Genomic DNA, 26,131 nt, shown 5'->3' with positions numbered 1-26,131 from the left:
TAGTTAAAGATTTCTGCTTACATATAGCATTACCAAACACAAAATACAAGCAAATAAAGGCTAAGTACATAGCTTAACTAAATTATAACATTCAAACTTACAGATTGTCCCGTGTCGAGGGCACATGCATTTCACCGTGTCTCTAACTTCGAAGGCACTAACAACAATGACCACATTGACTTGCGTGCTCAAATTCACTATCAAATAACACCACTAGGTGGCAGCATTTACCAAGAAACAGGAAACATTTACTATAAATTCTAGGGACAGAACAGTGCATGGATATAATTTTGTAAAACTTGAGCTTTTTAACATCTCACACTGTGAACTTGATGAAAAAAAAGGCAGACAGTAAGATATCGGTCTGTCTAGGTTATGTACAGTACAGCTCCTCATGTACAAAGCCCTCAATAACCTTTCCCCTTCATCCCTCTCTGCCTTCTCCATCTGCCACACTCCCACCAGTCGCTGCTGGTCTTTGGACGCAAACACCACAAGGACCAAGCTCCGGACCTGCTGTGATGGGGCTTTCATAACTGCCATATTCTCCCTTTTCTTGGTGTTTTGAGCCCCCAACGCTGTTGCAGCGCTGCCTGGAAGGCGCTAGGGTTAGGCATGGGTTAAGGTTAGGGTTAGGGTTAGGATTAAGTGCCTTTAAGTCAAGTCAACAGTGGCAGCACTGCCTGGAAGACGACGTTGGGGGCTCAAAAAAACACCATCGAGCTATTCTCCCCCCAGGAACGTCCCCAACCACATCAGACAGTCAAATACCCTATCATTTTTTGCGCAAGCCTTCAAAGTCTACAGTACCTCTTCAAACCAGCCTTTTACTGTTAAATGATTTGCCCAGTTAGTCAGTTTAGTCAGATGATGAGGATAGATAAGATACAACATCTGTGGCAGAGTATTCAAGAATAAGAATTAAAATTCACAAAGGCAAGTCAAAACAGTTGCAGCAATGCAAAGCATGGCAATACTTGGAGAGACATCTGAGTATATCACCATTGTTTGTCATTTGAAGGAGGACCAGAGCTAGGAGGTACACCATACTGGACCTCTTTGCTCAACCTGGTCAGAGCACAAGGAAAGGGGTTAAATATGAAAGTCTAGAGGACTTTGAGAGGAAGCCATGCTTGAATTTACCATCAGCAACAGACCGCAGATAGACCCAGCTGGATAGAGACCTGGACATCACCCTGGACAACACCCTCAAGGGAGATGTAACCAAGACGATCAAAACCATGGTAAAAATGGTCTTTCACGTCTGTCTGGACACCTTTGGTGTAAAGCCACCTGCTGGTCCAAGCAGGAGGCAGCATCAGATAAAAAAAAAAGTACGGAAGTGACTGAAAGCACTCCGGAAAAGTTGGCAGAAACTGAATGATGAGTTAAAAACAGTTCTAAACCAGATACAAATGGAGGTGCGGAAAAACATCATTATTACAGTCACTCCAGAAGTACCAGAGAGAAAAGTGTTGCAAGAGGAATGCCTTCTTTTAACATCCCCTACCTGTTTACAGCTGACCTTCTAGGAAAGCCCAAGAGTGGGCAACTTAGGTGTTCCAAGGAGGAAGTGGAGGAGAGCATGGCAGCAGCAGATGGTGACCTCTGCAGAGACACTCCAGTGGGAGGAATCCCAGAGGCGGACATCCGGTTCCAAAGAGTAAAAGACCTGCCATATATTCCTTCTACCTGTGCACTTAACACCGGTGATATCACTAATTATCTGATCTACCTAGCTGCCTGCTAGTTAGGATGAGCTGGTTTACTACTGTAAATAGTTGGACCAAGTACTTTGCAAGACTTTTACTTTCTGAACCTGGGATGTCCACCTCAGCCGGTTCCAGCTGCCAAGGGCCATGCCATACTTTCCATTTACTGTAGCATGGCAGACTTCACCATGGATGAAGTGAGGTCAGTTGTCAAAAAACTCAAGGAGGATCCACTCCAGGACCATCAGACACAATGTTCAAGATCTTAAAAAGTGCCCACTGCTAAGAGGTTAGCCAAACTCTTACGGACACTCTGGAAGAAAAGGCAGGAAGTTCAGGTTTGGACACTTTAGCAAGGGGGATGAGTCAATTAACATACACAATCATGTCAATCAGATCACCCTGCTACACCTGCATGACCACCAGCAGTGCTCAGTAACAGCACATGTGCATGTAGTACTCAAATACTGTAGTTCTTTAGTTTTAAACCATGTCAACGTTGGTAGGCAGTCTAGTTTAAGATGATTCTGTAATTTATACCAGGATGAGGGTACAAAAACTTTAGATGCACTTTCATCGAAGTTTGTGTTTGCGCAGTTCCTGTTAAGAGCAAAGCATCTTTGATGCTTATCTTACCTCTACCATCTACCTCTATAATACATGCTGTAATGTCATTTGCTTGGCAATGGATAGCGTTTCTTTTCTTGGTTTGTTTGCGCAATCACACGTCTTCACCTCTGATATGGTTGACTTCTCACACATGCTGGTTGGGGAGGGACAGATATGTTTTATTATCTTTTGTTATAATGTTGAGATACAATAAATACGGCGATTTGACAATCACAGTGTACCTTGGACATTTTTGATTCTGGACCTTGGATATTATGATGAACCTTAAATGTTCAACATGGTAAAGTTCCTTGCAGAAGTGTCATAGCCATGGATCTGCAGACATCAGGACTGGTCTTTGTCATCCTCTTGTCTAGTACATTTGGAATAGAGCTGATTGATCATGGGTACACCGGTGTTCTGATTGCCATCAACCCAAATGTCCCTGAAGATCCAGCACTCCTTGAAAACATTAAGGTGATGGCTGCTATTGAAGTATTGCAAATACTAATGTTTATTTCACAAAATCTGAATATAAATGAGAATTCTTTGACAATTAGTTACTCTGTTATTACTGCTGTCTGGATTGTCTCACTTTACTCTTTCAGGACATGTTGAAAAATGCATCAGACTACTTGTACAATGCTGTTGGGAACAGGTTTTATTTCAAGGAAGTGACGATAACGGTTCCTGCAAACTGGAATGCAACCAGCTATAAAAAGGCTACAACTGAGAGGTATATCAAGGTATGGAAGAAAACATCTGTAAATGTTTAAACATTCATCTTAATTTGAGCGCAAAGAAATAATTTGAAGATACCGTTTTTTTCCCCCTTCTCATTCAGGCGCATGTCTTTATTGATGAGCCAAACCCTGCGTATGGAGATGAGCCCTACACCCTCCAGTACGGCCAGTGTGGAAATGAGAGCCAGTACATCCATCTCACCCCAAACTTCCTGCTAGATGACCAGCTCACTGACGTGTATGGAGAGAGAGGTGAGCTAGATGCCCATGCAAACCTACAGTATGATTTGTTGATGGGGACGACATTTTGACAATGCTGAAGTAATATGGTCATATTTCTCTGCTCCTAGCATTAATATGAGCAAAGTAGTAAACTGGTTGTGTTTCAACTACAGGTAGAGTTTTTGTACATGAATGGGCTCACCTACGGTGGGGATTATATGATGAGTATAGTGAGGAAGAGCCATTCTACCTGTCTGGAGAGGGTAAAGTTGAGGCGACAAGGTAACAGATCATCAGTTTCACGACCACTAAATCCCTCTGTCACAAATTGATTTACAATGCTATGACAATGTATACCTACCTAGCCTATCAGTAACAGTCCCTACAGCTTCAAATGCCTTTAGACCTGTGCTCCTCAGATTGCTGGGTTAAGTACATTTTGTTACTGACAAACTAAATTAAGGAAAATGGCAATTTTCCATTTTGACTTGTAATTGTATTCCTCCTTTCAGGTGTAGCATAAACATTACTGGTCAACAATGCATGCCTGGAGACTGTAAACCATGTGAAACTAACATTACAACTGGATTACCCACTAGTGACTGCATGTTTGTAGTAAATAATTCATCATCTGCAAAAGAGTCAATTATGGCTATTCAAGGCTTAGACATTGTAAGTTAAAAGAACATGGCTCAACTTGTATTAATATAAGTTATATTAACATATCTATTATACATTATTATGCAACTATTATTTAATTGTACATTGTGTTTGGGACTTGAAATGCATTCATGAATAAATATAAATAAAAGTATCAATATTCTATAATAATGTCACAAGTCTGTAATCATTCAAAATCTTTATGACTGCACTTGTCACTATGTATTCTAAATCTCTTTTTAACTTGCAACAATTATAATGATTACATTACAGGGGTTAAATAAGCTTTGTAATGCAGTCACAAGTGCTATGTGCAAATGATTATAGACTTATTAATCATTATGCTTAACAAACCACGACTGTATTCATAATGTTTCTTGAATGCTGAGTTCCTAGAAACTGTTATTGTAGCCCTCAAATTCATGGTTTGGGTGAAAACTTTCTTCTATTCTTCAGGTGAGTGAGTTTTGCACAACGGAGACTCACAATGCTGAAGCCCCAAACACACAGAATAACATGTGTGCTAACAGAGCAGCTCTGGACGTGATCCTCAACCTCTCTGTGGATGCTGGAGCTCCAGAATCGTCCATCCAACTCAGCCCACCGCCATCTGTGAAGATTGTACAAAGGAAGGCCAGGGTTGTGTGTCTGACTCTGGATGTGTCATGGAGCATGGGAGTAAGACTGCAATTCATTTCTGTTGTCCATTACCAATGACGGCATTTTTTCACTTTCTGTTCAGATCGGTTCTGATCAGATTTTGTGGATAAAAAGTTGGATTAAAAAAACATAAATTTGTGTTCATTTTAGCAAGAAGGAAGAATAAACCGCTTACAGCAAGCTGCTACCTTTTTTCTTCGAGAGATCATTGATGCCACATCGTATGTGGGTATCGTTGAGTTCAGCGATGGAGCCTCAATTAAAATACCCTTGACGAAGATTACCAATAGCCAGTCCAGAGAGGATCTTGTCAGTGCTCTCCCAACTCAGACGGGTGGCAAAACGAGTGTATGCAAAGGATTATTACTCGCATTGAAGGTAAAAGCCAAGAGAACAGGATTCTGTGAAAGGATAACGTTACACAAACTGTATATTCTTTATCCCATCCAAGAACAATTTTAGTCCTCATTTTGCAGGTTATTACACAAGACAAGGATACATTGGGAGATGAGATTGTTATTCTCACTGATGGTGAAGCAACAGACGTAATAAAAGATTGTGAGGACGCCGTTATCGGCAGTAAAGTGATGGTGCACACTATTGCCCTGGGCCCAAATTCAGACAAAACGCTACAGAATATATCGACTAAAACATGTAAGATATGGCACATCAAGGATGCACAATAGGCCTACTCAGAATCAGAAAAACTTCCACTGAAGTTTATATTCCATGTGTCCACATTTATGTAAAGTGATGTAAAGAGTCTGCATAGAACTCACATTATGTGCTACGGTTATTGTGATGATTCATTCGCTTTTTTTGCAGACGGGCAGTTCCTTTATGCAGCACAGAGTTTGGACTCCAATGAATTAGTAGATGCATTTGCCTCTCTTACAGCCTCGGATGGAAATTTAACACATCAGATTATCCAGGTAAGGACATGGGGTGAAGATGCTCCCCAAAAGATGTTGAATATTAAATCATACCTCAAAAAGTGCTGAAGTATTGCATAATGTTGCTTCAAAGAAACACACCAAGCTAAAGGAAAGATATCCACCTCACCCCTCTGTCCGGTTTTCATCTTCGATCTGTTTATATTATAACTTAGTGCAGTCTCAGCAGGCTAACTATAATGTGTTTTAACTTATATTTCTTTTGAAATGTTGACAATTCTACACTCAATATGGATATTCTTTGACTGACAAATGAAAATATATAAGTTAAAGGTTTGCTTTTACATGGTTCAGGATATGTCAAGCACTGTCTACCACCACATTAAAATCAATACCACATGAAAAATGGATTTCTGAATACTGAGGTGTCATGGCGATGCCCATAAGATTGTTGGCTTGAGAATATTGTGTATAGGCCCTGAGAGGCCGTAGTTTACACTGATTTTAGAAGGGGGTTGTTAGGCACGATGCGCAAGCGAAGCACTCGAGTGGCTTATTGCTTTTCCAAAACGGTTACTACATCTATCTGGCAAGATTTCATGAAACAAAGGCACAGCAACGAAAAATGTAACGTAAATATATATAATCATTCTTCCGCGAATAAATATATTTCCCCCATCTGAATTGTTGCCATGTAATAACTCTAACTTTCGTGTAAGTTGTGGAAGCCATACAGTCTATAGTGGTAATGCATTACTATAGAACGAAATGTGGTCAAGGTATATGTATGTGTTGGATTTGATTCAGACAATCACAATCAATAACCAGAACTATTTAGAAACTGGTGTAACCCACTTTCAGTGAATTATTCCAAGCTAGGCTAAAGGTGTCAGACTGGATCATTGCACCTATTATATAAATATTATACAGCTTGATTGTTGAAGCTTTTCATTGTCGTGGGACCCCCCCCCCCCCCTCTCTTCCTCTCTTCCAACATTAACGTTGAATATAATCTAAAAAGCTCTGATGGTTTCTCTAAGAGCAGCAAGGCAGCTACAGAGCTAGACTCTGCATGTTGAAGAGACCCCATGGTCATGCCCCAAAATGCAGCATCAGCTGGTGGCTGCAGCAATGCAAGCTAGGTAACTTTCCATCTGATGTATTTTAAATAACTCATCTAATGTGTTGCCCTGGTACATTCTATGATTCCCTACAGCTTGAAAGCTCTGGCACTACAACTACTGATTGGTTTAATGGAACATTTGCTGTGGACTGGACTGTTGGAAATGGCACGGTTATAACCATTGTCTACGAAGCACACCTTCCCAGTATATTCATCAGAAGTCCAAATGGGGACATTTTCAATGGGTCACACTTCAGTCATGATGTTACAACAAAGACCTTATCTTTGAAAATACCAGGAACTGCAGAGGTAACATTTCACTGAACAGCTATCATAGGACATTATTCATCAGCAGAGCAAAACAAATCAAACAGAACACCATAAGCTGTTGACTGCAATCTGCAATCAAAAATGAATTAAAACTACAGTACATCTGGGCAAACAGCAAAAGTGCTTTCTGTGATTTTACAGCAGTTAAGGGGTGTTCTAAGGCACAAAGCACCGTACAGCAATGAGAGATGTAATGATTTATTCAGAGGTAGTAATTCTTCCGCTAAGAAATATCTCTTCTATCAGAATGGTTGCCAAGCAACATCAAGATACAGCAACTCTAATTTTTGTTTCAATTTTGGGAAGTGCAGCAATATACTGTAGAACTAGAATATGCTGTCAATTTAAAGGGTTATGCAGGGTTTTACAACAGCACTTTGATCATAATCAAAGACGTCATGCTGCACTGCTAGCAGTTTGGCAAACACAATAACACATTACCAGCACCTGTTCAGTGGACTTGTGTCTCAATTGTTTATAGGTTGGAGAATGGCATTATAGTCTACTTAATGAGCGTGACAGTGAAGAGGCGATGGCTATCACTGTAATCACCCGTGCTGCCAGTGCTGATGTGGCCCCTATCGTAGTGAAAGCCCACATGGACCAGAAGTCATCTGATGGAAGCAAAGCCATGGTGGTCTATGCAGCAGTCACTCAGAAGGGATTACCTGTTATAATGGCAGATGTCACAGCCACACTTGAGTCTGATACTAATCATAAAGCATCACTACAGTTGGTGGATAGTGGAGCAGGTAACGTGTCAGCTACAGGTAGAAGTGTAGAAAGTCCAGAAAGTAAATCCTACTACATAGTTATTTTTTCCAACAATTCACAAAATCAGCTGATTCTAATTAGCACAACTACTCAGCGAGGTAGATCAGCTGGTTAGTGAAATTACCTGAAAGTGTACACTGCTCAGGCAGAACAAACACATTTTACTTTACTTTCTGAGGATTTCTTTTAGGACAGTTAATGAACTAAATGGTTGTTTTTTTGCTGTTCATCCTGCAACAACCTGTCTTAGAGTGCATGTTTCCCCTTCTCACCAGGTGCTGATGCCTTCAAACATGATGGCATCTATTCAGCATATTTTAGTGATCTGATGTCAGGAAGGTACAGCCTGAAAGTAAGAGTGAAAAACACGGACAAAGCCAGGATCTCAATGCACAGAAACAGTGGAGCAATGTACATCCCAGGATATGTGGTGAATGGTAAAGCACACAATACTGTGAGATGATCAAAGTTCATTACACAATGTAGAACCCCAATGCCGCAGTGATAGGTATATCACATTAATATATTAAATGGCACTCTTTTAGACGCCCTGATTTCTTTTAACTTAGAAATAATGATCGTATTCTTTAGTTTTCTTTTTCAGCTGCTATGAACTTGTAAACTGCTTTTTTTGTAATTAACTAAGAATACTTACTTACTTAGGCCTTTGTATTCCTTTCGGAACATAGGCCATTGATGAATAGTTTCCACCCCCGTCTGTCTTGTGCCATCCTCTCCAGATGTTTCCACGTCAGTCCCTTCTTTTTCACATCTAGCTCTGTGCTCCTTCTCCAGGTGTTTTTGGGCCTCCCTTTGCTCCGATGCCTTGTGGGTTCCATGTTAGTGCCTGTTTGGTTATTGCCGTTTTGCTTTTTCTTAGTGTGTGACCTATCCAGCTCCACTTTCTCCTTATCAGCTGTATCTCTATTGGCTCTTGATTGGTGCGTTCCCACAGTGTTACTGGTACGGTTTGGCCAGAAGGAGGATGGATGCATCTAAGGCTGCGTTTAGACTGCAGATCGGATATGCTCAATTCCGATTTTGTGCTCATATCCGATTTTTTTGATTGCATGTTTACATCTACTTTCGCCAGTGACCCAAATCCGATCATGTGTGTTTACATTTGCCAGACACTTGAAATGGCCCGCATGCGCATGGGCTCAAAGTTTCTTTAAGGGGAGAACCAGCACAATCGTAACACTTTTTTATTTTAGTTCAAACTAGCTTTACACAAAGACGATAGACTTGAGAGCAGTGAAACTTGACCAGAACAGAGTCATACATCTCTACTCCATGAAAGTTGAAACAGAATGTAACAAATATGTTGCAGTTTGTTAATAACTTAACTTAACAGTGACATGTAGGCTACCTTTGTTCCAACCTACGCAGCCATAAAAAAGTGCGGTAGGCTAGGCCTACAGTTGTAACAGTATAGTGTTATGGTTGTAACAGTGTTAAAAAATCGTGAATCCTATAACATATTTTAACACAAAACACTGCTGGCTTAAAAGAACATCTGTTTTCATATATAATCAACAAAAAAAGGTATGACTGTTAAAGCCAGGCGCGTAGGAACCGGGGGGGTCGGGACACCCGCAATGTTGACCCCCTCCCGAAAGAAAAACGCTGAAAAGTACAGATGTTGTTGATTTCTTAGGCTCAAATCAATTACATCCTCCTGAGTTACGGCCCCATAACTATAGCTATCAGTACGCATCGGAGGTCTTTCACATTGTGTTTTTTGTTTCCCGAAACAAAGCCCGTCTCAATAATGCAGCATGCAGCACTTCCTCACCTTGAGTGTCTGAAAGCTGCTGTAGGCTACTCTCGCAGTCCATATATTTAGTCTACGGCCTTCTTTCATTCTTTTCGAAATAGTTAAGAGGATATTGTGGGATATTGTGGGTGAATACAGTAGTCTACGATAGCCTAAATAAGTTTTGGCCATATATAGTCTTACAGACGGCTGTCAATTTTTAAATGTAGGCACTTGCGAAATCGGACGTGGCACATTGCCTAATTATCTGCTTACCTTGATTTAGCAAGTCCATACACTTTGTTCATCCTATTATATGCTTTTAAAATGATATGTATAACAATTTGCCTCTTATTATAATCTAGACACTGTCACGACGCACATATAGGCCTAGCATAAGGTTACGGGCGGATATGAGCATTGAAGGCCTCGGTTGACTTAAGATAAATGGGCAGAATGCCTGTTTACAGACTACGTCAAACATGCAGTAATCTAACAAATGAAAAAACACAAATTAATTATGAATAGGCTACACACTGTATTGTGTCACAAATTAAGCAATGAGTTTGTGGCCACCTAGCGCGCAACTTATGCGCCGAGGTGAAGCCCCGACATACTAATTAACACAAAGCTTCATAATGCACAAACAACCCCGCCCCCCCCCCCCCCCCCCCAAAACGTTCAGTGTCCATAAGTCCAAACAATAACCATAAGAATCCGACAGTCCAAAACGACAACGAGATCTCCCAGACACGAAAAACAATGTTTATCTCACAGTTTGTTGAGTAGCCTAGTCGTTCCAACACTGATGTGCAACGTAATCTCAGCTTTCGCGTTCGTTAGATGTATTCCAATGAGAAAAATCCACAAGGAAATGGTCACGGCAATGCAGCATACAGGAATCTTCTAACCACGTAACTTTGTTGAGATGGCTGCATACAGGTAACAATAGCCACAGCGCGCTCTCCCTGCGTCTCCATTTAAACTACTATAAAGGCAAAGCCATTCATTGTGCCCAAAACGCGCATCCATCTGTCAGCTGACATAACATTTACTTAGATGGCATATGAAAAGTCAAGAAGAAGAAACATATTTTCATTTAAGCAACGTTTATGCAACCATGTAAAGGGAAGCATTGGGGGAGTCAGTTTACGTTGTCCTACAGACATAGCTGTGTGCGTTTTCAGGGAAGAAATGTGTTCTGAATAGGCCTAGCCTATGTGCAGATGTTCTTCCCAGTTCCAAAAATAGGTTAAGAAAAAGACTGAAATACATATTTTCAAAGCGGCATCTTACAAAGGGCCATTAAAACTTCAGCAATAGGGTTTTTTTTTATCTCTTGTGTGACTTATAATTCGCCCGAATCGCCCCCCTTTATTTATTAATATAGAAAAATTTCGGCGCACGCTGAGCGCGCGCAACAGACCTCATTATTGTCCCCCCCAATGCTTACTTCGTTCCTACGCGCCTGGTTAAAGCTAGTTGTAGGCCTATGAGTGATTAGCCATTGCAAACCATACGGTATTATGCTAGCTCACAATAACCTTTACATAGGCTTATTTTGGTCATATCGACTTGATAAAACCTGTTAATATAGTTGATGAACTGCTTATTTCTTACATGTCTGAAGCAATTGGTCCAACACTGATATTTGAAGTTGCTGTGTTAACTTTCATTGGGTGTATTCGCGGCACATAAAAAATAATCCATAACTCGCAATCATAATTGCTCGCACATGCGCGATAAAATCAGTTAATTTTGCCAGAGACGGGTGTTACAACTACTCTTTTACTGTCTATGCAACTAACCCGCACAGGTCTAGGTCATGTTTTTTATTTTCATTTAATTGCATTTGCTGTGACTATATAAATCAAATGGCACTCATGTTAACTTAAAACAGATCGAGGGACTGACGAAATGAATGACATGTGATTGAAGTCTACACATTCAAATTTCACGAAGCAAAGTTAAACAAACAGAACTGCAGTTGCAGTTTTAAAAATAGGCTAATAGCCTGCAAATCGCGATGCTTGAATTTGGCACTTTTTTGCTTAATATCTCTGGTTGTAGGCTATTTACAGTAGACCATTCATATTTGGATGGCTATAGGCCTACGATTGTAGATAGGCCTAATTAGGTAGGCTACAAATGTTTTATTCTCAGTACATGGTCTACGGAAACGTAATAGTCTATCAAAGTATCAATACGGCAACTTTTAACACGCTCCGCCAGCGCGCCCACTTGGAATTGTAACCTAACGTCACCAGGCGCAAAATTGTCACAGCGCCAGTCTACTGCCTGGTATTATTGTTGTACTTTGGCGCATGCGCGCCCAGGCGCTCTTCCTGTGTGTATTCTCCCGCGAGTTCATTCCTTCAGTAAAGTTGTGCCGACTACCCACACTCTCTCGGCTGTGAGTTATTCCTAATTACTGGCGTGGTGGCAGCGCAAAGTTACCGAACCCAGCCTTTCAGCTTCAGTTTCTCCGACTCCGACGAACGTGTCAACGGCCGAGAAGGTAGTTTGAGTACACTTACGTGATGGCTAATATCAACCGCGCACCGAAACAGTGGTGTCTGACCAAGCACGAGACTCTGAACTCATTCGAAAACTGGAAACAAAACCTTCTATACACACTCTCACTGGATCCGGTGTTCGCTCCTTTCCTCATCGATGGCACAGCATGGGGTAAGAAGAGCCGTGATACCCCTCTCAGAGGATTTCAGGACGATGGTGAGGCAATTCCTGCAGCTCGCAGGCGGACTGCTCAACATAAAGTCCGCCAGTTAGAACTCATGCTAGGTCAAGTTGCTAATTATTGCCCTGTGATCTCCCGTAACACCATTGTCAAAAATTCCACGTCCATTGAGAGCATATGGCAAGCCATTCGTTTACATTACGGCTTCCAAACCACAGGGGCTCAGCTCATTGACTTTGTAGATATTCATTTAGAAGCTGATGAACGTGCTGAAGATTTATACCAGCGACTTATGGCCTTCACAGAGGATAGCCTCCTTAAAGCAGCTGGCTTAACCCATCATGACGTTGCCCTAGCTGAGGATGAAGAGCTGTCCCCTTCCCTTGAAAATTTTGTAGTCATGACTTGGCTGCGTTTAATTCATGCTGATCTACCAAAACTTGTCAAGCAAAGATATGGCACTGAGCTGCGCACTCGCACATTGGCATCTATCAAACCAGAGATTTCCCAAGCACTTGATTCCCTACTCTCTGAAATCCGTGCAGCCGACGATGCCAAAATTATGCGTGCAGCTGCCTCTAACCGCACATACAGTGGCACAGTACCCCGTCAGTTCCCCTTTGCTGCCCCTAAAATGCCAATGCGGCCAAGCCCGCGTGAAAAGTCATGCCCCCTGTGCACCCAAGCAGGCCGCCAAAATAATGCACACTTTCTCAGCTCATGCAAATATCTACCCGAACAAGACAGAAAATTCATGCTCAAAGCCAGACAGATTGTCTCTGTGCTCGATGAAGACCCCATGGACCCAGTCACATACCAGGAGTGCTCTGATGACGAGGCACTTCCTCCTATATGCCCTGAGCCAACTCAGTCCCATACTGCCCGTGCCGTCCAGGTCAGACAATCACCATATATCGATACCTTCCACAAACACCACCATGCACGCATTATCCTCGACACCGGCGCCACCTGCAACATGATCAGACTGTCTGCTGCGCACCGCCTCGGAGCTCACATGACCCCCAGCTCCCAGTCTGCCCACCAAGCCGATGGTTCCTCTCCCATGAAGGTTGTGGGCGAGACCCGCCTCACATTCAACCGGGGTGCCAATAAGTTCCACTTCGACGGCCTAGTTGTGGAAAATTTGGATGTGGACATACTCGCAGGCACTCCCTTCATGTCCTCAAATGACATTTCAGTGCGCCCTGCCAAGAGACTGATTACCCTAGCTAATGGCGCTGTGTTCCCCTACGGCTCCGCGAACACGGCTCTCACAGAGAACGCGGTTCGCCGCACCATCACATTGCGTGCCCCTCCCGTGTCGACCACAATATGGCCAGGTGAATTTCTTGAAATTCCCCTCCCACCTGACGCTCCAGCGGACACAGCCTACGCCATGGAGCCCCGCCTGGACACTCACACGGCCAAATGCGAGACCACACACAACTGGCCCCGCCCTGCAGTGGTATCCAGCGTCGCAGGAAGGATCCGGATCCCAAACTTGTCAGGTGAGCCGCATGTCCTGAGGCGCCACCAACATTTCTGCCAAGTGGACCCCCTCTCCACAGTCACTGTCCCGAGCCCCGCACCTGACACTCACACCACCGTGCCAATGGCCCGACACCTCCCAGTCCGACCTGCAACTGTTCAGCATTCCAAGGGCGTCCAAGTAGACCCAGACAACCTACTCCCTCCTGGCTTCAAGGATAGGTTTCACTCCTTGCTGGACCAATATGACGAGGTATTCGACCCTGCTATCTCTGGCTACAACGGCGCTGAGGGCCCATTCGAGGCCAAGGTGAATATGGGCCCAGTCGAGCCACCACAACGCAAAGGTCGCTTACCCTTGTACGGCAGGGACAAACTCACTGAGTTACAACAGAAATTTGACGAGCTAGAGCACCTGGGTGTATTCCATCGCCCTGAGGATGTAGGTGTTTCCGTGGAATATCTCAACCCCTCCTTCCTCATCAGAAAGCAGAGTGGTGGTTATCGCCTAGTGACCGCCTTCGCTGATGTCGGCCGCTACTCAAAGCCCCAACCATCCCTCATGCCCGATGTCGACAGCACCCTACGCCAAGTTGCCCAATGGAGACACCTCATAGCCACAGACTTGACGAACGCATTCTACCAAATACCACTGTCACGCGACTCCATGAAGTATTGTGGCGTGGTCACCCCCTTTCGCGGAGTTCGCGTCTATGCACGTTCGGCTATGGGCATGCCCGGTTCAGAGACTGCACTCGAGGAACTAATGTGCTGCGTGTTGGGTGATCTGCTACAGGCGGGCGTCGTGGCAAAGCTTGCCGATGACCTGTATTGCGGGGGCAACTCACCTGAGGAGCTGTTCGACAACTGGACCCGTGTCCTACATGCTCTGAGTCGATGCAACCTGCGCCTCTCCGCATCTAAGACGGTCATCAACCCACACTCCACTACCGTCCTTGGGTGGGTGTGGACCCAGGGCACACTTAGGCCTAGCCCCCACCGCGTGTCTACCCTGGCTGCATGTGAGCCGCCAAAATCAGTGGGAGGTATGAGATCGTTCATTGGAGCAGTCAAGGTAATGGCCCGCGTCATCAAACATTGCTCTGCCCTCCTTGCCCCCTTGGACGACGCCATAGCAGGGAAGGCTTCGCAAGACAACATTGCGTGGACTGAAGAGTTGCACTGTGCCTTTAATAGAGTGAAAGAGTGCCTCTCCTCCAGTCGTTCGGTCATCCTACCACGCCCGGATGACCAACTGTGGATCGTCACTGATGGTGCTGTCAGGAGACCTGGCATTGCTGCCACACTATATGTGATGCGCAACGACAAGCTTGCTCTGGCTGGTTTCTTTAGTGCCAAGTTACGTGCCCACCAGCTAACATGGCTGCCCTGTGAGGTGGAGGCTCTCGCTATCGCAGCAGCCGTCAAACATTATGGCCCCTACATTATTCAGTCGACAACTAAGGCATGCCTCCTCACAGACAGCAAGCCGTGCGTTCAGGCCTACGAAAAACTATGCAGGGGCGAGTTTTCTGCTAGTCCCCGTGTCTCTACGTTCCTCTCCACGGCGTGCAGATTCCAAGTGTCAATACGGCATGTAGCTGGCGCAGCGATCCTTCCGTCCGACTTCGCTAGCCGTAACCCTCCTGACTGTACGGACATGGCATGCCAGGTGTGCACCTTTGTGCAGCGCACCCAGGATTCAGTCGTCAGACTGCTGTCCACTGATGACATTCTGGCAGGTCGTACGAGACTGCCGTTCACAAGCAGAACGGCGTGGCGATCCCTCCAGTCCGAATGCCCTGATTTACGCCGGACCCATGCCCATCTTACCCAGGGGACCCGACCATCTAGGAAAATGACGGACGTCAGGGATGTCAAAAGGTACCTCAGCGTGGCATCGATAGCTGGGGACGGCCTACTAATCGTAAAACGTGAAGAACCCCTCTCTCCGTGCCGGGAGTGCATCATTGTTCCCAGACAGGTCCTGGATGGCCTCGTGACTGCATTGCACTTACAGCTCAGCCACCCCACCGCCAACCAGCTAAGAAAAACACTTGACAGGTACTTCTTTGCCCTTGACCTTGATAAAGCCGTGCACCGGGCCACAGATGGCTGTCATCCGTGTGTGGCCCTCCGTCATACACCCCAAGTCGTCAACGAACAGTCGTCATCTGCGCCCCCGGCTACAGTAGGTGCCGCCTTTGCTGCTGATGTCATGAAACGTGCACGGCAACTGGTGCTGGTGGTACGAGAGTGTGTGACATCCTACACTGTCTCGATGCTGGTGGACGACGAGGGTAGCCAGACCCTGCGAGATGGACTCATCAGGCTTTGCATAGAACTACGGCCCCTCGACGGTCCATTCGCTGTCATGCGGACCGACCCGGCCCCTGCTTTCAAGGCCCTGGCTTCTGACCCACTCCTCGCCCAGCATAGAATCTCACTGGAGCTGGGGCGGGCGAAGAACCTGAACAAGAACCCTGTCGCAGAAAAGGCCGTACGAGAGTTAGGTGAGGAATTGCTGCGACAGCAGCCTCGAGGCGGTCCCATATCGCCGAGGCTCCTGGCAGTGGCGACTGCCTGCCTCAATTCCAGACTGCGATCCCGTGGCCTGTCTGCCCGGGAGATGTGGACTCAGAGAGACCAGTTCACCTCCGCCCAGCTGCCCCTTGCCGATGAAGAACTCATACGTACACAGCATGAAGAAAGGGTGAGGAACCATGCTCACAGCGAGAAGTCCAAGGCCCCTCGGGGTAAGACTCTATCCCCCTCGTTGCTTGAGGTGGGTGACCTTGTCTACCTCCACACTGACCGGAACAAGACATGCAGCCGTGACAGATACCTGGTCGTGTCTGTCGAAGGTCTCTGGTGTGGCCTGCGCAAGTTTGCAGGCTCGCAACTCAGGGACTTTACCTATCGGGTCAAGTTGACGGACTGCTACAAGGTCCCAGTCTCCACCCTGGACATCAACCGTCCCTCTGGGGATGACGACGCTTCTGAGGAGGACTGCCCTCCATTCCTGAAGGTGCCCCAGGTGGTACCTCCCCCAACACCTGCCATTCCCCTGGAGATCGCATCGGTACCTGCCGCTGCCGTGCCAGGCGACCCGCCAGAGGACCCGGAGTCCTCCTGCACTACCCCTGACGGCGCGAACTCCCCACCCCGGCGTGGCACCAGGCTGCGTCGCCAGCCATCCCATCTCAGTGACTATGTGTTGGACTAATGATGGACTCCTCACGTATCCTTTTTGCATAATGTCCTGTTGCGTGTTTATCACTGCAGTTATGTGTTCCACATTGTTGCTTATGCGTTCTGATGATATCTGTGTATTGCTAGATTGCTCTACTATGTTTTCCCTGTTTGGGGGGGTGGGTGTGGGGAAGAAAGGTGGTCACGCCAGTCTACTGCCTGGTATTATTGTTGTACTTTGGCGCATGCGCGCCCAGGCGCTCTTCCTGTGTGTATTCTCCCGCGAGTTCATTCCTTCAGTAAAGTTGTGCCGACTACCCACACTCTCTCGGCTGTGAGTTATTCCTAATTACTGGCGCAGATTAATGACGTGTGGGACGCATTGCACTGAAATATCCGATTTGTCTGTTTAGACTGTAGACACATGCACACAAATCCGATCCATATCTGATTTAAAACCACATACGAAAGGGGCCTGTATCCGATCTGAGGAGATCGGAATGTGGTTTTTTTCTGTTTACACTGTCGTGGCACAGATCGGATACGTGCCACATGAGAGCAAAAAAACGGATTTGGGTCACTTCAAACTGGCAGTCTAAACGCAGCCTAAGGCAGTGGTTGATGAAAGTCTGTAGTTTATTGGTGATGGCATTGGTGGTCCTCCAAGTTTCTGATCCATACAACAGTACGGATCTGACGTTGGAGTTGAAGATTTTGAGCTTCGTATTGAGTGAGATGTTTTTAGTTTTAGGGGAAAGTAGGCAGCCCTGTTTCACCCCACAGTGAATGTTTCTTGTGCCTGTCCCTGGTGGAGCACTTGGCATTGCATGTCCTGGTATGTGTTCTTGATGATGTTTATGTATTTGGGGGGGATTCCGTAGTGTGCCATTAAATTCCATAGCAGCTTTCGGTATACACTGTCAAATGCTTTTTCGAAGTCGATGAAATTGACATAAACAGGTGTGTTCCAGAGGTGTCAAGTAACGAAGTAGCCTACAAATACTTCGTTACCTTACTTAAGTAGAAATTTTGGGTATCTATACTTTACTTGAGTAATTCTTTTTCAGCCTACTTTTTACTTCTACTCGTTACATTTTCACGCAAGTATCTGTACTTTCTACTCGTTACATTTTAAAAATAGCCTCGTTACTCCAATTTCATTTTGGCTTGTCACCGTTAAAAAAAAAAAAAAAAAAACCTATCCAAATAAATTGCGCATGGACGAGAAGTGTAAACATATAGCCTACCATTCCGACACCCTATTGGTTTGTACGCGATCCATCACACCAGGAACACCAGCCAACATATCCCTCATCCCCGGAAGAATTTTCGAAATGGTTGGATGCAAAAACAACTACTTTCAGATGCACTGCTGCAAGTTCTGCACTTAAGGCCTTTCATAAACTCGCCGTCTAATTTGAAAAAGCATCTTGAGGTAAGCTGAGAGTTTGTTATTATCAGTTGATTATTGGCACAATATTGTAGTAGGCCTAGCCTAACCTAACCTATTAACGTAGCCTATAGCCGAATGGTACATTTTGAATGTTTGCTATGGCTAGATACTGTAGCCTATACTATGATTCAATGTTGCCAGTTCGTTTGGGGGCACTGTGTGTGATTTGCTATGGCTTGCTAATTGCTTGGTACATGGTTTGCTTGCTAGCGGTAGGCTATGATTTAACGTTGCAAGTTTGTTTGGTGGGCACTGTGTGAGATTTTAAGGTACTTTGGGGTTAACTGTAACCATTTTTGAGGCCGTTTAAAACGTGCATCAAATCACACAATTTGGTCGTTTTGGGTGTCGTAGCGTGTAATAAAGGTCCTCAACAATCAAATTGACTACTTTGAAAATTAATTTGAAGAGTTTAAGAGGAGAGTTTTTGGTTTTCTTCTAGCTTGGGTAAGCAGGAGGATAGAATTTAGCAATTGCTGCCAACATAGGCTAGCCTACTGTCAAAAACATCCTTGTGTGCGGATGACGGTCTGATTCAAGCAGGAGGGTAGAATTTGGCGAATTTGGCGGCAGCTGCTGCCAAAATACTGTGGGGGGAAAAAAACATCCTTGCGGTTTTGACACCACATAATAAACTCAACAAGGTAGCCCAGGTGCTGGCGAGCCGTACCTCTGCGGACCTGGTTTCTCCACACTTTTGCCCCGGCCGCAATCGCTGCCAATCCTTCTTCTCCTCCTCTTCAGATGAAGAAATAAAAAAGAACGAGTCGATTTGACAATTACAACTTTTCTTACAATCCCTCCAACAGGCCACCGCCAACAAGACAGGCTCAGCAGCCTCATACTGTAGCCTACTGTGTTGCTACGGGACTCGACGTCAGCGGATAGGCTACTATGAGCGCGATTGGCAAGACAACAACTAGAAATTCTTCTTTTAAACTCTTAAAACGAATGAAAAAAAGTAGTCAGTTTGATCGTCGACAACCTTTATTACAACCCACGACACCCAAAACGACCACATTGTGTGATTTGGTGCGTTTTCAACAGCCTCAGAAAATGGTTACAGTTAACCCCAAAGTACACTTTAGCCAAATGTTATCTGAGCTTACTGCTATATGGGATATTTGTAAGTTAATTGTGTAAAGATATATTCTAGTAGTTGACAAAGCATAACATGAATCTCAATCTGTGCCTGTGCTTTCATTTTTTTTTTCCACAGGAGAAACACCCAACTCGTCTAGAGAGGTAGGCTACATAGGCTACACGCAACTTACTTCAGCAGCCCTCAAAAGGACGTCATCCACTGAAGGTTCTGTTGCCCCACCTTACAAACAAGTATTTATTATTTTATTTTTTTGATGAATCACCTGGATTAATCATACATTTTGATGTATACTGTATACTATAACCAAACCAGGGTAACTGCCACTAAGCCTGCCCTGGGTACACCAATTTGTCCAGTTGTCTTGTCCAGTTTTGTTCTTACATCCGTTGCACTCACAAATTCCTGCAGCTAAGCTTGGATGTACATTTACATTCTAATAAATGTTATTGATAAATAACATGCCTCTGAAGTTTGACTTTTTGCACCATTAATACTCATAAGGAACTAGTCATCATATCTTCCGCTCCATGAAACACATGCACATGGTCCTTTTTTTTTATGTATCTGCATTGCTACTAGAATGTGTTCATGTTCAATGGGAATAGTATGCGGCTGAAACAGGTAGCTATGGATCCCACATTTTTCAACATTAACATTTTAATATCATTATAGTCATTATGGCCTTTAGAAAATGTTTTTTTGGGGGGAAGTGGTGTAATGTAGGCTGGGTGAACCTGCCTGAACTTCCGGGGAATTAGAATTTCGCCCGGCAGCTCAGGCTGGAAACCAGCAGATCTTTTTCCTCTGTTCACTGCCAGAACCTTTGGCTCCAATCAGAAACGGCTATACTCTAGTCCTGGCACGCTATTGGCCGGTGACGTGACGATAGCGAAACTTAAGCGAGGTGAAGTGCAGTAGAAACAAAGCGCAGCCTCGCCAGACTAATGTTCAATCTTAAAAGACTGAGCTTAGTATGGTTAAAACCAGACTAGGGTAGTGCACAATAGGCCCCTGTGGCGTGGCCTAAACCTTTGTTTTTAATGGCATTTTTTCCCTTACATTACTTTTACTTTTATACTTTAAGTAGTTTTGAAACCAGTACTTTTATACTTTTACTTAAGTACAAAGCTAGAGTTGATACTTCCACTTCTACAAAAGTATTTTTAAAACCTAGTATCTTTACTTCTACTTGAGTAGTGAATGTGAATACTTTTGACACCTCTGGTGTGTTCCATTCTATAGATTGTTCGATGATGATCCTGAGGGTAGCAATTTGGTCACTGCATGATCTTCCATTTCTGAAACCAGCTTGGTTTTCTCTCTCAGTTCATCATCAACCGCCTTTCGCAGTCTCTCTAAAATGATGTGATTAGCACTTTGCCTGGTGTAATTCTGTTTGTCACATTTAGCACTTTTCTTCATCATCTTGTTTGCTAACTCATAGTCTTTGTGGGCTGCTGCCTTTCTTGCTCGGGTTTTGCATTTGTTTAGTGTGTCCTTTTTTTGCCCTCCTCTCTTCTATTCTTTTCAGTGTTTCTGTTGACAGCCAGGGTTTGTGTTTCGTTGTCTTTTTCCCCACCACTTCTTAGGCATGTGTCCTTCCATATGTTTTTCAGGCTGTTCCAGTACTCTTCCACTGAGTGTTAGAGTTCTTGCAGGGCTTGAAACCTGTTCTGTAGGGTGGTTTGATACAGTTCAGTTGTTCCAATGTCCTGGAAGAGCTGTAGGTTGAATTTTGTTCTGCTGTCAGAGAGGTTGTTGCAGCGCTTGAGCTTGAGTTGGAGTTTTGCCACCAGCAGGTAGTGGTCTGTCCCGGCATCTTCCCCCCTCTTCACTCGTACATCCAGGAGAGAATGCCTGAACTTCCTGTTTATACATATGCAGCCTATTTGGTTTTCGGTGCTGTGGTCAGGTGATATCCAGGTGGCTTTGTGGATGGGTTTATGGGGGAAAACAGTCCCTCCTATGACCAGATTGTTTTCAGCACATACGTCTGCAAATGTCTCCCCATTTCCGTTCATGGTGCCAAGTCCATGCTTTTCCATAGCCAGTTGGTATCTATTGTTGTTATTTCCCACCTTCGCATTCATGTCGCCCATGAGTAAGAGTAGGTCTTTTTCTTTTCTAGTCTGGAGTAGATGTTGTAACTGGTTGTAGAAGTTGTCTTTTAGTTCCTCATCAGTATTGTTGGTGGGTGCATAGCACTATGATTTGAAGGTTGATTCTTTTTTGGGTGGTTTGGAATCTTGCAGTGATGATTCTTGAATTGTGGGCTCCCAGCTGATCCCTATGCTCTTCTTTGGAGAGCATAAATGCCACTCCCTCCGTGTGCGGTGCTTTTTCATACGTGTGTCCAGAGTAGAGTATGGACTCACACCTGGCCAGTTTGACTTCTCCTGACTGGAGACATCTAGTTTCGCATAGGCCGAGGATAGAAACCCTGTATGTCCTCATCTCCTCTGCAGTGACTGCCGTCTTCCCTGCTGTGAACATGGTCCTGATGTTCCAGGTTGCGATGTTGGTAGGTTGCCTAGGGGATAGAAGATTCCGACGCACCCTCTCCATATGGTTTTCAGTGTGCGTCTTCATTGTCTCTTTAGCTTGCATGCCCGAAGAGTCTTCATCTCCTAGGTTGTGGGGTTTCTTTGTCTTCATCAATGTTTCTGTAATCAGTTTAATCCACTTCACGGATGATTGGCCCATGTGTTTTACCATTGCCCTATTGGCCAGCTTTACCTGTTTCCACCTCTCACGACGGGGACGTTAGGGTTGGATTTTGAGAGGCAGTGAAAGAGCATATCAACACTTTAACATGTACTGTATATTCATTTTACTTTGTAAAAATATCATTGAAATTACATGTACAAATATTTATCTCCTTTCAATTCGCAATCAAAAAGAAAACTTAAAGGTGCTAATAGAAAATTTAAAAGTTCACTTGTGAAATCGATTCATTATACACCCTTTGAAACTAACACCTTTAAAAGTAATCAATGTCATGTTTTTTCACTGGGTGCCTTCCATGTAACGATTTATCTGGCTTCCTTCCTCCCTCGATCCTCGTTCACCGGAAATCGCTCACAGTCGAGGGCACGAGGACATCTCATTCATGTAATTGCAACCAGAGGAGGCAAGACCGAGGACAGAGGAGGGAGGTGGCAATCCCGATACGAGAGGAAACATAAGACCATCCCACGCGGAACTGTTATTTCGGAGATGGGCGTTCTGTGGCTACGCATGGATGACGTATCCTGTATAACGTTTAAAAATATAGAAATATAGAAATGTTGTCTGTTATTTATGGCGTGTGAAGTTGATGCTAAAAGCTATAGTGGGATTATGTTAGGGGCTCATGAAGAAACATAAATGTAGCCAAACGAACAATAAGTTCATTATTTGAACGTCCTTATCAACATTTGCCATTGAAACATTTTGTGTATCTACACAAAACAGCATCATGTCGGACCTAGTGATTTTAAATTATGCGTTATGTGTTGAGTTCAAAACACAATGTTGTAAATGTCCTTTTTATCAGCAGAAGAGCTGACCAGTTGCATGCACACAGATGTCGGCGCGTCTTTTGGATCCGCCCTATTACACTGACGTCGCACGTGCTAAATGGTGTGTATGCAGTCGAGGACGTCTCATTTGCGCAGTTCATCAAGCTTCGTTCCTCCATCCTCCGCTCATTCCTTCGTCGTTTCCTTCGCAAAATTCATTAGTAGGAGGGGCTATGACCGGGGCGAGGATCGAGGGAGGAAGGAAGGACCGATAAATCGTTACATGGAACGCAACCACTATGAACAACTTGCAATCTAGGGATAAGCCTAGGCCCAGTAGAAGGCTAATCAGTTAAGGCTAAACAGTGAACAGAAAACTTTAACTTTCCACCTCACTTGACTCTAACTTTACTTGATTCCGTAACTTTACCTTCGTTGCCATGTCAAACAAAAATCACAGATTTTCTTCCATTTCCGCCAACGAGAATACTTTTATTATTAATGTTGATGTGTGCGCTCGCTGTAGGTTAGGTAAGGACAATGACAAAAAGGAAACGTCAGCGAGCACAGCTTGCGAGCGAACAAGTGGATTGAAAATGAAAGTTTGGACGCCCACTAGGGTGCATCAAATGCCCCTCTTTCTCTCTAAGAAACTCTTCTATGGTGGATAATATGCCATTTGATGAATAAACAATGAAGTTTGGTGAAGATTGATAATGATCTAGGGGTACCACAATGCACCTTCAGTTTGACAATATGGCCGATTTTGGTTATTTTCCAATAATCTTCTTTACACTATTTAAACTTAAAGGAATAGTTCGGAATTTTGGACATAGGACCTGATTTCCAACTTTACCGAGGTGATATAGGTCGGTGGAGACCGTTTTTATCGCGTTTAGCCCCTTCCTTCAGTTGCAGCGTCCCCCTCTGCTAACGCTGGTTTTGAGCTAACGCATTTCTACGGTAACATCAGTCTGACATCAACAACAGTCTTGCTCACTCCACCGCACACCCGAGACAAGTCAATTAAAACGTCAGACTATCGATATACATGTCCGTGTTGATAGAATAATTTTAGAAATAAAACTAACCTTGCAACTCAATGATTTATTACATTTTGAGGGACTAGTTTCTCAATATCAATCCGCCACTGCCATACAGGGAACAAAGTAGGCTATTGCAATGCGATGCAAGGTTAGTTTTATTTCTAACATTGTTCTATCAACACAGGCATGTGCATCGATAGTCTGAAATTATAAATTATTTGTTTCGGGTGTTCTGTGGAGTGTTTTCAGTGGCAGGCTGGATGTTACCGTTGACTTGCGTTATCTCGGCACCTAGGTTAGCACGAGATGAACGCTGCAACTCAAGGAAGGGCAGAAATTCACTGAAAATGGTCTTCACCGACCTATATCATCCCGACTAAGTTGGAAATGAGGTCCTATGTCCAAAATTCCGAACTATTGCTTTAATAATGTAATAATCTAGCTAAGCTTCTGTTTACAAAAAACATTACAGCTGCATCTACCTTTGTTGTACATTTTCCCTAGCACATCATATGAGGCATACGAGAAAGAAAACTATGCAACTGTTGCTCACCTGTCCACATGTATAGCCTGCCCTGACAATTTGATTGATCTGTACAGAGTGTAGTAGCGGCACAATGGAGAAATGCCAGACCGAACTTCCGCCCTTAAATGTTGTGGTGCTAAAGTTCGGTATTGGCACCCAGGCTACAGAAGTGCAACAAACAATACCCCCCCCCCCCCCCCCGCCCCTCAGTGTATTGATGTGCATTTCTAATGTTACCCGCCAGAAATTCTTCTTGAAATGGACCAAATGTACATTATAACACTGGAAAATCAGGCTAATGTTTACGCTGTATCACACTGTATAGGCCAAGTGGTGATGAATCCCCCAAAGCCTCCTGTCAATCATGAACCAGTGGAGGTGGGGAGCTTCAGCAGGACAGCCACAGGAGAGAGTTTTGTGGTGGCGTTACCCCCAGGATCTACAGGCCCTCCACCATTTCCTCCCTGTAAGATCACAGACCTGAAGGCCAATCTGGAGGGAGACAACGTCACTCTTACCTGGACTGCTCCTGGGGCAAGCTATGACCAGGGAACAGGTGAGATTTCATTCCCAAATAAAACAGGTGATAATCAATTCCAGTGTGCAATAAATCATGAAGAAATAGTGATGTGACAAGCTGGGGATCACCTTAACACATGAAGTAATTTGAATGAATCTAGAGCAGCCCATCCTTTATGCTTGACTTAAATACTGACATTTCTACAGCATCGCTCTATCATATCCACTGGAGTGAAGACTTGGGGTTGCTGAGAGGGCAGTTTGACAAGTCTGAAGTTGTCAACACATCAGCACTGTCACCACAAGAGGCTGGCTCCGTTGAGGAATACACATTCAGCTCATATCATTTCAATATCACCAATGGCACTAGTGTCTACTTTGCCATTGCAGCTGAAAATGCTGAACCTTTGCAATCCGAAATGTCAAACATTGCCCGTGTGGTCAAATTTGAACCTCCAGTACCACATAAGAGCATAGATATGATAGCAGTTGCAGTAAGTGGCACAGTCGCTGTCATTGTAGTAATGATTGCAGGGATTGTAATTGTTCATATGTAATAACTTTTAAGCAAAAATCACAAGGCGTGTCAGAGATAACTAGATGCAAAAAAAGACGTTTTAGCGCAATAAGCAATGTCTTACTCTATGTTTGTAGAGATCTTTTTGTTTCGCTTTATGCATGAAAAATGTGCTATATGTATTACTATAATTTGATTTGATGATAACTGACTGTTCAAGAAAGACAGTGAAGATGCACCATATTACAATCCACCTCCGTCGTATGCTACAATGTCACTATATTCTGAACGTCTGTATTTTAGCTTGGATGCAACGTGACAGTTCATTTAAATTTTGCAACGAGTTTGGCGAATTAATATTCCAGTGTGATACGGGCAACACATTGGAACTGCTTCAAAGGTATAGCCTGTTAAACGAAGTTAATGGCCACCTCATCAGCCAATCAGAGAAGAGAATCCCATTGTTAAGGGAGATAATTAATATTATTATACAGCTCTTCAAAATGTAATTTCATTCAAAAATGAAAGCAGACATTTGATCAGCTGTGTTCTAAAGAATGTTTGACTGAAGTTCAGTGTGTGTTGCAAACTATTTGTTTCTCAGC

General features: G+C 44.1%; 1 protein-coding gene across 1 annotated transcript; it reads left to right on the top strand.

Annotated features, from left to right (window-relative positions):
* The first annotated feature begins 2,651 nt into the window (after positions 1–2,651).
* On the top strand, positions 2,652–26,131 carry LOC134102473 (calcium-activated chloride channel regulator 1-like). The gene is made up of 12 exons (XM_062556580.1): positions 2,652–2,798; positions 2,930–3,067; positions 3,166–3,316; positions 3,460–3,568; positions 3,799–3,958; positions 5,083–5,260; positions 5,432–5,538; positions 6,716–6,931; positions 7,434–7,704; positions 8,002–8,163; positions 24,816–25,046; positions 25,217–26,131. The coding sequence occupies exons 1-12, from the start codon at positions 2,652–2,654 to the stop codon at positions 25,564–25,566; spliced, it is 2,220 nt and encodes a 739-aa protein (XP_062412564.1). The 3' UTR covers positions 25,567–26,131.

This window comes from Sardina pilchardus, chromosome 15 (assembly GCF_963854185.1).
Source record: "Sardina pilchardus chromosome 15, fSarPil1.1, whole genome shotgun sequence".
NCBI lineage: Eukaryota > Metazoa > Chordata > Actinopteri > Clupeiformes > Clupeidae > Sardina > Sardina pilchardus.
The sequence above is the reverse complement of the archived record's forward strand: the minus strand, read 5'-3'. Positions and strand labels throughout refer to the sequence as shown.

Excerpts from the sequence above, each read along its gene's own strand:
- LOC134102473 (XM_062556580.1), top strand. The coding sequence starts at position 2,652 with ATGGATCTGCAGACATCAGGACTGGTCTTTGTCATCCTCTTGTCTAGT. Across the intron at positions 2,799-2,929 it reads CACTCCTTGAAAACATTAAG|GACATGTTGAAAAATGCATC; the intron begins GTGATGGCTGCT and ends TTACTCTTTCAG. Across the intron at positions 3,317-3,459 it reads TGACGTGTATGGAGAGAGAG|GTAGAGTTTTTGTACATGAA; the intron begins GTGAGCTAGATG and ends TTTCAACTACAG.